This window comes from Urocampus carinirostris, chromosome 7 (assembly GCF_059441175.1).
Source record: "Urocampus carinirostris isolate Australia breed hairy pipefish chromosome 7, RoL_Ucar_1.0, whole genome shotgun sequence".
In the NCBI taxonomy this organism is placed as follows: domain Eukaryota; kingdom Metazoa; phylum Chordata; class Actinopteri; order Syngnathiformes; family Syngnathidae; genus Urocampus; species Urocampus carinirostris.
Genome location: NC_142355.1, coordinates 25,988,646 through 26,004,770, shown reverse-complemented (window position 1 = coordinate 26,004,770; position 16,125 = coordinate 25,988,646). Strand labels below are relative to the sequence as shown.

Below are 16,125 nucleotides of genomic sequence, written 5' to 3'. Positions count from 1 at the left end.
ATGTTTTCTCGTCCTCTGCTAGTGGCGGCTTGTAACGCACTCCATCACTTACAAAGACAACTGTGCGTGGCCTTCAAAGAGCTTATTTTAATCACCACATCTGGAAGAGGGGCCTCATCTGATAAGCCAGATGAGTCGCATCTCGGGACACAGTACAGTACTAGCCCAGTTCCACCAGCTCTTTAATCCTTTTATTTATTGTCTGCCTGCTTCCTTTGCATGAAGACCTACAGGTGTCTCATATGGATCTTCACCACAGGGAGTTCTCTTTACGGCTATGTGGTGACCAATGTCAACATTACACATAAAATAGGAAAAAAATGTAGTCACGAGAACTTTGAATTGTGAAGTAAAGCTCCAGTTAGAACCATTTTCAATCCAGCCCTATTGAATCAAACCAGATACATTTGAATTGGACATTCCTTTAACCATAGATAGGAACCATAAGTGCAGTCAATGCTGACGTAGCAGAGCGTGCCCCAAATGACCAGTTTACATCACCTGGTATTACCAGGTTGTCTCCGATTTCTAAGTACTATCCAGGACTGACCCTGCTTAGCTTCCCGAGAGCAGGCGTTCTCAGGGGTGTAGGGCCGTAAACAGTACCGGCGATTTTCCTGACAAAAATTGGCTAAAGTTAATTTTCAGTTTTGGACGAAAGAAAAGTAAAACTGAAAAAAGGCTTACTAAAAAAACGAGGTTGTGATCACCGCTCTGAAGTTTGTGTTCCTCTCTGCTTCCAGGTTTTTGTTAGCAACTAGACGGATTTTGGCTAATGTTTTAATGCTAACACTATGGAGTTAACCTAGTACTGTTTTTGTTCGTAAACATGTACTTTGTGTTTGAGATTCAATCCGTTGGCGAGCGACAAGCTATGTGTAGTGGGAGATTTTCATACATTATTTTCATTATTTCACTTTAGCTAAGTTGTTAGTTTGTTGCATCAAAGGGACAGTTTGTAATATTTAATGCCTCCTAGTGGACAAAATGTTTTGATTTGATTACAGACGCTCCCCTACTTATGACCATTCGACTTACGTAAAACGGTAGATTCAAAACATTTTGGGGGGATGTCAAAAAATATCTGGACATTGCTGTAAGTTAGATTTTGTATTTTGTATTGTGTGCACCTTTTTCCGAGTACAGGACATTACTGTAGTTTCTTTCCGCCGCTAGCGCTGTGTGGTGGCGAGGTGATAGGTCACCCAGCATCCACCCCGAAGAAGAAATCCAGCTTCTACTTCCTAGTTTGTGTGTAAACATACTATATGTACTGTATCTCTAGCGCTCTAAGAACTTTGACGTTTTTATTGTTTAATATCGTGCATCCATTCAATATGGTTAGTGTAAAGTGTAAAGAAGAGGTGAGCCTTTTATTTTGAATGAAATTAGAATAAGAAAGCTCGATGCGGTTGACAAAATGGTCGGAACACATGTTTTCGGCCACCTTCAAGGAGGACCTCTTGAAGCGCATCTTCCAGAAACAAGTTAAACTCAACTTTATTTATCTTTATAGAGCATATTATTTTATTAATTTTTTAGTACAAAACAAAGCAAGCCTTAAGCATACTTATATAAACCTTAAACAAACAAAATATAGCACTGAAGCAACTTACGAACTAATTCAATTTACGAACGATCGGCCGGAAGTTGGTCAGCGTCTGTACTAGCAAAAATACATGAACTATCATACCGTTGATATTAATTATAAAAGTCATAAGTCTATAAATTTGCATTTCTTTTACACAGCGGAATCCCCATTTAGGTCGCCGCCATGTGTGTCCAGCAGGATTCCGCCACACTGCTATGTGGCACTGGGCCTTGCTTGCACCAAAAAACACAGTGCCATCTAGTGGTCAAATATTACACATTGGTGCTTTCAACTGTGCCAACTCCTGCACTAAAATAATGATGATCAATTCCCTCCTACTTCTGTTGTACTGTCATTATTCACTCTTCTGTCGATTAAAAACAAAATAACAAAAAAATAAGTGCAGTGCAGCAGCTGCAGTTCAAGTCCAGTCATGTTTATTTGTATAGCCCTTAATCACAAGAAGTATCAAAGGGCTGCAAGCTATGCTTTTTCATTATTACCGTCCACTTTACTTAAAGTAGAATGAACTTGCTTGTGTTTCATTTTCAATCTCTCAACAGCTTTACTTCTTCTGTATCTGTTGTCTGACTTCATTCTTAAAATGCTAAAATGCCTTTTTTCTGGTTTTGACAAAATGTAATTAATGATACACTTAAAATTAGTATTGAGTGATATGCTTGCGAGTTATTCATTATTTGAGATTGTACCTTTTTTTAAACATTCAGCATTTAATCTCAGGTTTCGGTTTTCCGCCACACATTTTTATTTTGGTGCATCCCTGATTTTCAGACATAATGTATTCAAATTGAAACAGTTCAACAAGGCAGCAGAGCCAAGAACATTATAAAGACCTTCTCTCACCCCAGCCACTTCTTTGACCTGCTGCCCTCTGGTAGGTGCTACAGGTCTCTTAAAACAAGGACTGACAGGATCAGAGACAGTTTCTTCCCCAGGGTCATCACCACCCTAAACTAGCACACAAGACTAAAAACATATGTTTTTGACTGCACTTATGGTTGCGCCTCCTCTCCTGCCGATAGACGTATATCTTACATGTGTACGGAAAAATACGTATTCATATCTTATTTATCGACTTATTTTGGATTTATGTTGCTGCTAAAGGTCATTGCACTATTTTTATTGCACTATTGTTACGATGCGCTTACAACTTAGACCAGTCTCCAAGCATTATCTTGTAAATATTTTTGTTTGTTTACCCTGGCAATCCGTTATTTTTCTATTTTTAATCTTTGTTGTGTGTTTATCCAAGAGTTCCATGTCTATTCATAGTTATAAACCATGTCCACTAGGTTGTTTTTAACGGCAATAAAGACAACTCTAGTTCTAATCTACACACTCTGCCTGGCGTCTTCACTGTGGAGTACTATTGAGGATCTAACAGATAGCCTCCACATTTCTTGTCTCTATTTAGCACACATACACTCAGCCTATAAGGGAGGTCAGTCCAAGTTCTTTAAATTGTGGAGGCAGACAATAGCCGCCACTTGCGACAATAGCCCGACTCGAGACAACAAGCCACGAAGCAGCTTGCACACACATACAAGATTTATTTGTATCACTCCCACAATAGCGCGCCCACTGAGCCTCTTGCCAGGCTTGTATTGGCCACCGGACTTCATGCGTTCAAGGAAAAGGTCACAAAAGCAAGAATTTGGAAGTGACTACAATTATTTACATCACATTTCAAAAGTGCCAGTTGTAGCTTTAAATTATCATTAAAAAAAAGTTGTTAAAGATTATAATTGAAAGTGAGGTGATTGGAAAACTGTTGTAGACTTCAAAGTAAAAGGAACAAAGAAAAACATCACAGCGGCTGAGTGGTTAGCGCGTCTGCGGCACAGTTCTGAGGTCATGGGATCAAATCCAGCTCTTCTGTGAAGAGTTTACATGTTCTCCCTGTGCTTGCGAAAGTTTTCTCAGGGCACTCTGGTTTTCTCCCAAATTCCATGCATGTCAGGTTAATTGGCCGATCCAAATTGTCCCTAGGTGTGAATGAGCGAGTTATTTGTCTCTCTACTGGTATGTGTGTTCTGCGACTGGCTGGCAACCAGTTCAGGGTGTCCCCTGCCTACAGCCTGAAGATAGCTGGGATGGGCTCCAGCACCCCCGTGACCCTACTGAGGATAAGTGGTGCGGATAATGGATGGATGGATGGATAGAAGAAAAAAATTGGCTGAAAACCAGCAATACGTGTTGTTGTTTTTTTTAATAAACGTCAACTTTTTAATTGATGTCTTCTCTTGTAGTAAGACAAAAATTATACATACACTGCAAAATTAAAATATTATTCTATTTGCATCAGATTTTACTTAAGGATGTTTCTTGTTGTTTTAGGGTAGTTTATCATGTTTCCTCAAAAACAAAACAATTATTAAAAAAGGTAAATTGTCCTATCTAGCAGGTGTTAGATTTTGGTCATTTTTAGAAATATTGTCTAACAGGATTAGAAAAGAAATTGAAATATCTAATAGACATTTTTGAAAATTGTGTTCAACTAGAAAAACAAGTTGAACTATCTTAAAACTGGAACAATTACACTTAAGATAAGCTACATTTTCTGACAATGAAGTAGTTTTTGCAGTGCATTATTTTTCCAATAGCAGAAAAAAATATACCTAAAATAATATCTCATTAGCCGTACCGCTCATCCTCATTAGGGTCGCGGGGGGGCTGGAGCCCATCCCAGCCATCTCTGGGCAGTGGGCAGGGGACACCCTGAACTGGTTGCCAGCCAATCGCAGGGCACACGGGGACAGACAACTCACTCGCTCATTCACACCTAGGGACAATTTGGACCGGCCAATTCATCTGAAATGCATGTTTTTGGAAGGTGGGAGGAAACCGGAGTGCCCGGAGGAAACCCACACAAGCACGGGGAGAACATACAAACTCCGCACAGGAAGTCCGGAGCTGGATTTGAACCCACGACAGGTTCCCATGACATGAACTGTGCCGCACAAGCGCTAACCACTGCGCCGCCGTGCTGCCCCCTAAAATAATATATGTGGTCTTATTTTTTATATATTTTTACTTACTTTTCTACATTTTTTACATCATATCATTTTTGTCATTAAGTATTAATTTCTTATTTCACAAATAAATAGATGTTATCAGGAAATTTAGAAGAATAGTGATCATTTACCACTTTTAAATATGATTTTCCTTATTGTTTTAAAAACTTAAACAAGTTTTATGTGATAAAATATATTTAGGTAATTTCATATTTTTCTCTCTTTATAAATCTTAAAATCAAAATAGCCGATGTAATTCTTTTAAATATGTAGTCATACTAGTTTTAAGACTTAAAATATAAAAATAAACACTAAAAATAAAGAATAAGCAAATTAATTGTCATTTGAAAAATAACTTTTCCACTTGGAAATTTGAATATTTTACTTACGATACAACATTTTTTTAAACTGGATGTTTGCAGTGTAAAGAGCAATTAGAAATTATAAGCTAGCTAGCTAGTTGGCAAGAAAATCAGGAACCTGTCAGCTACTTTGGTCTTCAAAAAGTCACTTTTCCATAACAAAAGATTCATTAGAGAGTTAAATGGAATGCCCGAACTTCCACGGCAATGAGCCCAATTTGGTGGAAAAACTGGGAATCTGTCCAACCATTTCGTCCTTCAAATTAATCAACGTCCTGTGTGATTTATTTTCTCAACAGGCTCCGTAATTACCGTAAAAACATTCAAGCCATGAACAAATCGTGTCTGGTTATTCATCTCATTTAGTATCATTCCAAACGTCTGTGACTAAGCTTAGATAAAGATCTTTGGAAGAGGAACAGACTATGCTCAAGGACTATTCAGTGATTGGGTTTCTGAGGGAAAAACCCTTAATTAGAGTGAAATTGTGATTGGGTATAATTTACATTTCATGGTTAGGTCACAAAAGTGCTTCGACAGCCAGACGATCGTTACGGGAAAAGCAGTTAAGACAGTCTGCTGTCTGTTACCTGAGGCCGAACAGGGCTTGCCGTCGCTGGAGAGGTTGCGCCTCCTCTCCTGCCGATAGACCAGATGGGGTTTTTGGTGCTCGTCCTCGTACCTTTCCTCCCCCTCTGCGGTCAAGAGAGGCTCCAGGAAGTATTCGCCATCCGCTGTTGTGAACGTGCCCATCTGGAACATGACCAGAAAAGAAAGACATGGGTAGTTCGAGGTGGGTGTCGAATACATATGACATTAGAGATCAGGTTTCTTTCTCCTACAACAAGGGTCAGGAAGGTATGGCTCGTCAGCCAGGTATGGCTCTTTACATGAGTTCGACTGCCTTGGAGATAAGCTAAAGAATATGCTAATCTTTTCTGTATTGTTCCAATTGTAGTACATGCAAACCCCGCACAACTTATTCGGTGTGTGGTTCAATTCAGAATACATTGGGCAGAGTCCCAGCTACAATTTGCAGTCAAAGTGAGGGGTTTCCAAACTTTTAGAAAGCTGGCCAGATTTGGTGCGCTGAAAATGTGTGAGGCGCGACTATTCAGCTGTGCATTCTTTGAAGAGTCTTGATTAAATTTATATGATACTGCGCTCAACATAACCGGTGGGCCACATATTACGAATTGTATGACAGAGGCCGCGGGCCGTAACCGACCCCCAGTCCGCACGTTGGTCAGGCCTGGTCAAGGTGTTACACCAACAGACTGCTGTGCGTCTATATGGAATCCTGTATATGTAAACTTATTCAACAATGTATGCTCACTGTTGAGATACTTTATAATGAAAACCCACTGAACAAGCTGTAAACACCCGAAAACAAGCACCCAAGCAATTTGATTTGGTGAATAGAGATGGGTGGAGCTATGCACACAATACATCCCCCTCTCTGTCTTGCCCGTCCCTCTACGGCAAGGTAAATACATCTGTATCCTTGTTTGCAGGATTTGGTGACATTTAACAATAGAACTCCGCTTATACCTTATTTTAAATCTATTATTTACGACAAAAATGTCAAGATAAGCATCAATAACTGCAGATTTTATCGAATCATCAGAGTGAAATAAAATGCACTGAAGGATTAGATTTTGTTTGCAAGCCACTATGGATCGCTATATATATATATATATATATATATATATATATATATATATATATATATATATATATATATATATATATATATATATAGCGATCCATAGTGGCTTGTTCATGTTTGTTCATGAAAAAGGATATTGTTGCTGTAGGAGGACAAACATTCTTATTTCACAATGAATATAGAAATATACAGAACATATATACATAATATATATATATATATATATATATATATATATATATATATATATATATCTCATCTCATCTCATTAGCTGCACCGCTTATCCTCAGTAGGGTCGCGGGGGTGCTGGAGCCCATCCCAGCAATCATCGGGCAGTGGGCAGGGGACACCCTGAACTGGTTGCCAGCCAATCGCAGGGCACACAGGGACAGACAACTCATTCGCTCATTCACACCTAGGGACAATTTGGACCGGCCAACTCACCTGAAATGCATGTTTTTGGAATGTGGGAGGAAACCGGAGTACCCGGAGGAAACCCACGCAAGCACGGGGAGAACATACATATATATATATATATATATATATATATATATATATATATATATATATATATATATATAAATTCCAAACCCTGTTCTTCATGGTCAAGCCTACATAACAAGTGGATAGAGTACTTAAGTAGACCCCATGTTACTGCGTTCCCAGCATCCGAGGCTTTCACGTGACAATGTGGAATCCAATATTTTTTGGGATACCAGGATACCAGTGATGCCAAAGAAAGACGCAAGAGGATGATAAAAATGTAAACAAAGTTTGAAATAATAAAGAAATTTGAAAAAAGAGCAAATTAATTATTAAATTCAGTAAAAGATATGGCCTTAACAAATCTACTATTCCAGACAATTATCTTAAATTAAGTTAAAGAAGGCAAGTTGGATACACCCGCTCTAAACCATTGTGACGTCTTCAACTATAAAGATGAACTTATAATGACACGTAGGTTTCAAAATCCTCACTGTTTTAATCATTTCAATTCCCTATAATCTAAAATCATGGAAAACAAAAATATATTGCGCACTCCAGGTTCCACCATGCCTTCATATTTCCAATAGCTGTGGTCTAGGAACCTGCAGACACCCTGCAGCCATTGTTGTGGTCTGATTGACACATTAACTCAAAGTAGTCTTGTCAAAAAGTGTTTGTGTATATTATAAGTTGTACCATACACCAAGACAATGTCAACATACAGTTTCCTTGCCGGCAGGAGTTACATCATCATGATAGTGGTACGCGAACAGAGGAATGCTAATATTGATTCGGCAGCTCAGGCCCTGGCAAAGCTCCTTAACTCACTCAGCCACAAGGCACATCGCTGTTTGCGTGCTCATATCATGCGCACGCTTAAACAGGATCTCGCACGCTCGAATGTTTCTTTAGCTCCATTTTTCCAACGTTGTTCTTGAAAAGTGACACTTGACGGGGCGTGATTCCGATATGGAAAAGTGACTGTATTTTCCTTTTCACTCAAATGAACCGAGGATTAACACGCTGATGTCAGGGATCGCAATGAAGATCCTCGAAAGCGTGACGTGCCTCGAGTGCTACACTTGTCTTGTAAAAACAAGATGATGGATGCAAACGGACTGGAGATCAACGCTCGGCGGCTGCAATTTTATCCAAGTTGCTTGAATGTTGGGTCTTATGGTGGCGACAAAAATGGTATCGACTAAAACCGGATGTTATATTCTCAATTTCAGCGCTTATGTGAAGAGTAGTAAGTGCAAATGGTATGTATTTGAAGATACCATAACCCACTTCCTCTCAAACACCAACTGCAATTATGTTTTGTATTCTATTTTTGACCCCTCTTTTTTGCTGTAGTCTGTTAAGGGTGTGTCTTTCAGACATCAGGAAACAGTATAAAACCACATGGAAAACAAGCAATACTCACAGCAGCAGGCTCCAAGCTGAATTTCAACTTTGAACGCCAGGAAAATCTTAACCTTTTTACAAAAATTTCGATTTAATCCTTCACTGTAAAGGCATGAACTACACTCAAGTCCCTATGGCATTTTTTCAACAAGGACTTAATCATGTTTACGATTTGCTGAGCTACCCAGAAAGGAGCAAGAGCAGAATAGCTAGCATGAGATGCTAACCTGTACTAAATTCCACACTACACTGCAAAAAAGTAAATCTTACCCAATTAGAAGAGATTAATCTTAATTTTTTAATATTTCAAGTAATTTCTCAAAAGAAAATCCTTAAATTAAGGGAATTTTCTTATCTACAAGATGTTTGCTTATTCTAAGAAATATTATCTACTCAAGTTTAGAAAATACTTAAAATGAGCAAAAATAACCAACCTGCAGCTAAGTTAGCTTATTTCAACGATGCATGTGCTTATTTTACAAAAAAACAAGCTTAAATTACCTTTGCTAAGAAGATAATCGATTTTAAATGAGCAACATTTTCTCCTAATGGATTTTTTTTGCAGTGTACTTCGTCTCAAACGGATGGACTACAAAAAAAAATGTATTTGTCGCAGAAAATCTAGACAATCCTCTCCCTTCCCAAAATGTTTAAAGCAAGTAAAACACATAGTTGGGTGGACGGCAGCTAGCATCAGAGGCTAACATTTTCCTAATTCAAATATAGGATTTCCATCAGATGGGTTTTGTTGCAGAAATGTCATTAAATCCACATAAAAAACACTGGATCTGGATCTGTTTTAAAAAAGTGAAAAACATATTGTACTAGGCCGAATGACTGTTAGCACAAGAAGCTAACATACTTACGTTATCTCGGTATTGCATCCTTACAATTGGATGGACTGACTAAATGAGATTAAATGCTCAAACTAACATATATTCAACAATAACTTTTCTCAAATAGACGAAGTAAGACACTCGGCATGAAAATTCAGACAACCCAGACGAAAAACACTGGACCAATTTAAAGGAAATTAAAAGTTTAAAAAAAACTTAGATCAGAGCTGACGTAAAACTTAACTTCTTCTCAATCAGAGCGACAAAAACAAAACAAAACAGAGAATACAAAAAACCGAAGAGTTCGAAAAGATTCACTTGATTGGTGGTAGCATAAAAAGCTACTGTCTGTTATTTAACATTTTTCAGAGCAAAAAATTATACGTATTATGACCTTACTCACAGAATTTTTAGATAACAAGAGACTTACTCTTAAATGCCTGTGACCAGCAGACAGTAGCTAGCCAAACTAACTTTAGGCTAACATCTACATCTCAACATAGTTTTGCTCTTTTTTTAAACACACGGACTGAAAATTTTGGCAAAACATCCAAATCAAAGTACTTTACTACAGAAAGTAGTCAAGCTAACTGGAAGTTGAATCGAAAAACTGGAAACTGAATTTACTTTCTGTTTGTATTTTACTTACACAACAGTGTGGCACAGGCTTGGAAAATACAAAATATAATTCCAGAGGTAGTACTTTGTTGGTTGAAATTGAATTTAGTGGGTATAAAAAAAGAAGTTGGGTTATTCCATATTTTAAGTTAACCACAACAATTTTCTACCTCAAGTGGCAAATAGACCGATATATATATTTGAGTGTATTTGAAGTATGCCGACCTTCCTTGTTTACTGACAAATCTCCCTAGAGTCAGCAGAGTAGAACGAGTCCAAAAGCATTTACCGTTTTCAAGGCAGCAACCACAAGCATATTTGGCTGCAATCATTTTTGACCTTGTAAACACTTGTCAGGATCAGCATTTGCTTGAGGTTATTGAGGCTATTACGTTCATTTTCATTTTTCTTCAACGGAGTTTTTGAGACATACTTAAACAACAACGTTTTTCCCTTCCTCCAACAACTTATTCTGCACAATCCTAAAACAAAACCTGATTCTGACAGAAATATTTGTTTGCGCTTAAAATATGGGACTGCTTTGAATTAGTTTGATTGAATTGTTGCACTTTTCACTTTTTGTTTTGTTTGTGTTGAATCCTGTATTAAAATAGTTAATTCCGCAAAACTCAAGGCCCAAAAAATACCGTTTTAATTACAACAAGCCACAATAAAAGACCAACTGAGCTGTATAAACCTGGAGCGGCTGAAAAGAGAGAATAGCTGGAGTTGGTCAGAGGTGGTTTAGTGGCTAACCTTAACAGGTAGTGAGAGAAGCCTTTTTGTGGCTTTTTAATTTAGTAAAAAAATAAAAATGAAAAAAATCCATCAATCATTAAATGACAGAAGGAAACATACTATTTGCACACAAACAACTGTACAATACAAGAATACAATACTTAAACACGTGCTCAAAGGAAGTAGGCTGAAGCCAAAGCTACTTAAAACGCCAGTAAAAGATTGCAAGAAAAAAACCTAATCACAGAACTCAGCAAAGTTAAATGCATGACCATCTATGTACCAAGTTTTCTTTACAAAGATTAGCTAAAAAAAAAAACAATAACAGCTAGCAGCCAAGTGGCTAGAGAAAGGAGCGGAAAAAATGTGCCAGATGTCTGAATCTCAAGCCACACTGACTACCACATATGGGGCTTAGCTGTGTAAGATAAGTGGCTGTTAATTGCTGAAAACACCACTGGGACCAACTATCTTCGCAAAATGGTAATTCGGGATTCCGTAATCGTAAGATGGCGGCCAAACTTGTCAGATTCTCAAAGGGCTTCTCAGGTTATGTCATATACATAATTACAAATTTCTAAAAGTCTTTAAAAAAGGTCAGGTTTATCTTGACACCCCTAAGTGGTACTATGAAATACACAATGGGTCTTTGAATGAAAAGGGATCTTAAAACAATGATTTATATATAGTGAGTATTAGTAAATGTTTACCTATCTTGTAAATCACTATCTATGATCAGTTAACTTGGAGTGCTGGAACAGAAAACTGCTTTGTCAAGTGGATGTAAGGTGGTGGGGTGACAGTGTTTTCAACATTTCAGAGCCACAAAAAAGAGGTGGGAGGGACAAAAAGTTGCTGTTCAGAAGTGAGTGCTGAATTGGACTTTATTGCCTAAAGAAGTGGACTTAGGTGGTTTGGGTCTGGGGGTTTGAAGCAGGGGTCTTTTACCCCAAACAATTAAAAGGCGCTTTGATTTAGAAGTTTAATGACAACATTTGAAAAATGTATGCGCATTGTCCAAGAGAAGACATTGTGGGGGTAAGGATTATTTCAGGAGGATAAAGAATATATGCCTGCTACACTGCCAAAAATTATTACCTCATTGGCAGAAAATGTCCTTTTTATTAATTGTATTTTCTTAGTTTCATGACATTATAGCTTGTTTTTCGAGGTAAATGAGCAAATGTATACTTTACATAGGCAAAATTATTTTAACAAGCAGCCAGTAGACGGTTGCTTATTTAATGTAATTTTTCCTGATTTAGTTAGATGTATTTTTTCTTAAAATGATCAAAATAATCTACCAAATGCTAGATTAAGGGCAGCACGGCAGCGCAGTGGTTAGCGCTTGTGCGGCACAGTTCATGTCATGGGAACCTGTCGTGGGTTCAAATCCAGCTCCAGACTTCCTGTGCGGAGTTTGTATGTTCTCCCCGTGCTTGCGTGGGTTTCCTCCGGGCACTCCGGTTTCCTCCCACAGACCAAAAACATGCATTTCAGGTGAATTGGCCGGTCCAAATTGTCCCTAGGTTTGAATGAGCGAATGAGTTGTCTGTCCCTGTGTGCCCTGCGATTGGCTGGCAACCAGTTCAGGGTGTCCCCTGCCCACTGCCCGGAGATGGCTGGGATGGGCTCCAGCCCCCCCGCGACCCTAATGAGGAAAAGCGGTACGGCTGATGAGATGAGATGAGATGCTAGATTAAATTATTTTGCTTCCCATAAATGTAATTGTATTTTATTCGCCAATCAAAGAAAATCTCCTAGAATAAGGGGAAAAAAACTTAAAATGTTCAAAGTTTTCTGGCAATGGTGTAACAATTAGTTTTTTTTGCAGGGTAGCCTGGGTATATCATATGTCAATGTGTTACGCTACCGTTTTCGTTGAAATAGTAATAATGAAAGAGCGATATTAGACCAAAGAAATCCTCCCCAAAAAACCCTACATTTAGAGCCAGAAAAAATTCAAAGCTTTACATAAGCCTTACAAGGTAGTCAACATACTGTATACTGGGTATATTAGAGGTAAGATCGGGCCTAAACAAAATCCAGCACGACCCGAACCAGTGGGTGTAAAAGCCTGATCTAACATGACCCCGATCAATTAACTTGGTTTAAGGGAATATCTGCTTAGGTTACGTAAACCCCAAATTTTCCATCATTGAAAGATTTTGATGGAAATATTATATAATGTCCGTCATTTTTATGCTTCAATATTGGACCATAAACCACAACTGGAAAGCCACTATGGATCGCTGAAGAGCCGCATCCAAGCCCCGACGTGCTGGTTGCTTACCCCCGAGTTAGACAGTAACTACATACAGCAAAAATTGCTGACACTTAAAGTTCTTAAATCCGAAAAAATTCAGTGACAGTAAACCCGTCTGACAAAAGAGCTTGATCTTTGCAAAACGACAGTGTCCTCGTTTGTCACTTTTCCAACTTGCAACACACTTCTTTAATGCCAGGTAGTTAGCATCTCCCGGGAGCAAGCCTTTTTTCCCACGACGAGAAGGAGCCAAGACTTTTACTAGCAGGTCATGTCTTCTCTTTCGGGGCCCGATGTGGCTTGTCCTAAAAAAAGGCCATTACTCAGTGTCGAGTAACACCGGGTAAAAAAAGGGGGACCTACGTCTTTTGGGCCTTTTGTTTTAGGGTTTAATTATTCCTTAATGACCTCATCCTGACAAGAATGTAGCCAAACCATCAAGCTCCAGTGATCAGATACGGGGACACTTTTATGACCCAATAGCCTCTGGTGCCGTCTCCATTGTGCTGTCATTCTCAATGAGTGATGATGCGGATAAGCAACAAAGATTGCTGGAAAAGGATGCAAACATGTTTGGATAAGCGGATCATTCATCAAGTTGGGCAGAGAGGCAATTAAAGGCTGATTAGCCCGATCAATTTAGCATACCTCAGGTCTTAAATAGCATTGCAAACAAGGAAATCACTTTGTGGAGTGTCTCTTCTCTCCTGCTTTACAACCTCTTCATCTGGAGAGTTGAAGCGCAATCTTGACAGTTTGACAGGAATTCGAAATAACTTGGGCAAAAATAAGATACCTCAGAATGCACTGAAAATGTGTTTCCCATTGTTTTAATTTCTTATTTAGTCATTAATCTATGCAATTTGTTTGGATGGTTCTGTCATGGTTGCCATGGCGCCCAATTGACCGCACCTGTGTGTGTCATTGTTGCCATGGTGCCCAATTGACTCAGTTTAGTTTCCGTCTATTTTTGTTCTGTTTGTTATTTTCTCCAGTTTTTGTTCCCGTCTAGTTTCTCCTTTTTTTTTTCGATATCCTGATTCGTTATCTATCTTGTCTGTCCCGTCCTTTCCAGTATCGACCCCATCTGTCCGGTATCAACTCGGGCAATTACAATTGATCTCGTCGGTCTCTGGCTTCCTGTCTTTCAACGCCAGACCGGCTGCCTAACGTGCATGACTCCCCATTTCCCGTAAAATAAAGGCTTGTGTGAGAATGTCACGCGATTCGGTCCTGTTTCCTTTCTGGTTCTGACAGGTTCCAATTTTTTTCTGAATGTCTGACAGTGGAATAATCTATTGGGTATGATTTGCCCCCTCTTTAAGTATATTTTGGGACATTTTCAGGCAGAGATAGTCCCAATTTTCCCAAAGTTAAAAGTGTAAAATACGCATTCTGCTACAAAAGACTAGTATTTAATAAATATAAGGAATAATGTGGCGGATCCTTTTATCGTGTACGTCAAGGTAAAAACTTTTTTTTTTTAATTCGGTGGCTATATTAATATGTAAATGTATTCAAAATAAAAATGAAATCTTTTATTTTTTAAAACGATATATGCTTAGTAACAAAATTATAGAAAATGTCGTAATTCAGGTCAAATATTCACCTGTATAAGTAAAATGTTTTTGTCCCACTGGCAGATATTTTTTAATAAATGTTATTATTTTTCTTTCTTCATAAAAAAAAAAAAAAAAACGTTAACCCAAATTGCAAACTGTTATTTGCCACTTTATATGATTAACTTGTTTTTAGGATCATTATCCTATTTTTGTCCATAAAATCAAGTTTGAAATGCTGAAAAACAATTAAAATAAAGAAATTAAATACAATTCTCTGTTGTGCAAAACACGTATTTTGAACAAGAATTTAAATTACTATAATGTATTTTAAAAAACTGTTTGTGGAACACATATTTTGTTGGAAAAAGCTTACTCTGAATAATAATTTCAATGAATATTACGTGTACTTCTTTAACATTTCCGAGCAGAACCTGAAAATATATTATCTAAGGTCAAAAAAGTGTGTAAGTAAAAAAATAATGAATAGAGATTACCTGATGTGTAAAAAAACATAATGGCATGCCCAATAAAAAAATAGGTATTATTTATCACTTCCTCTGTATTTGCTTTAACTTTTTTTCAAAATTTCAATTATAAACTCCTTGAAAAAGGTAAAATACAAAACAAAAATATAATAAGGCGACTGCTACAGTGCCAAGAAATGTCTACTAGAAAAGCTAAACTTTGTCCTGTTTTCATTATTTTAACTGTCACTCAACAAAAGTTTGAATTTGAATTTAGCACACAGTCACACTCCCTGTAAAGAAGTGTAACACTTATGCAACCACATAACATCAGCTTTATATATTTACATAATACCCTAAAAGGTAACTTTTGGTCAGTAAGGTCACGGAATGCAAAACATTCAGAACTTACATAGTCTGATGTAGTTTCTATAATTCCCAACCACCTGGCATTTAAAAAAGGGGTGTGTAGACTTTTTATATCCACTGTAAACGCGACCCCGGTACAGTACAAGGTGTGGCGGTCTAAAATAAGGATCCTGTCACCAATAGGGATTCTGCCTGGGGTATCGCTGTCTGCATGACAGGGGGCGCGCCAAAAACTTTAGATCCGGTGGGAGTGGTAGGGGTCAAAGCTGCCATGCCCTCGGGCCTTATGTGACCCATGAAGTCATCTCCCTTCCTTGCTTATCAGATGCTGTGGAGAAGCATCCACTGCCACTAGAATTTCCCTCATAGTAAAGCCAATAAGAAATGTTCCCAATGTGAACAGTATCATACAGGCAAAAATGTGTTTTTCCACAGGACAGCGATGATATGATTGATTTCGTGTACTATCACAAAATACTTAGAACAACTTCAAAGTGAAGCTCCCAAATTAGCATATACAATCTCCTTACCTGACAATTGTAGTCATCAGCAATCTAGTGGGCAATATTACACAAAAGATTCCAAATGTTGTTCTGAGGTGACATTTTTCCCTGATCCGAGATATTTTGATGCCACAAATCAATCTGGATTTGTAGTACAGAAACAAAAGAAAACTCCAGCTAACTCGCTAAAAAAACCTTATGTGTATTGGCAGATTTTT

The 16,125-nt window shown here is 38.1% G+C and overlaps 1 protein-coding gene across 1 annotated transcript in view; it reads right to left on the bottom strand.

The window, feature by feature from the left end:
- LOC148362805 (A disintegrin and metalloproteinase with thrombospondin motifs 20) overlaps window positions 1-16,125 on the bottom strand; it is a 164,641-nt gene that overhangs the window by 143,234 nt on the left and 5,282 nt on the right. Inside the window, exon 3 of the mRNA XM_088340373.1 lies at window positions 5,579-5,741. Within this exon, the coding sequence (XP_088196499.1) occupies window positions 5,579-5,741 (163 nt within the window). The remainder of the gene's footprint in view (window positions 1-5,578; window positions 5,742-16,125) is intronic.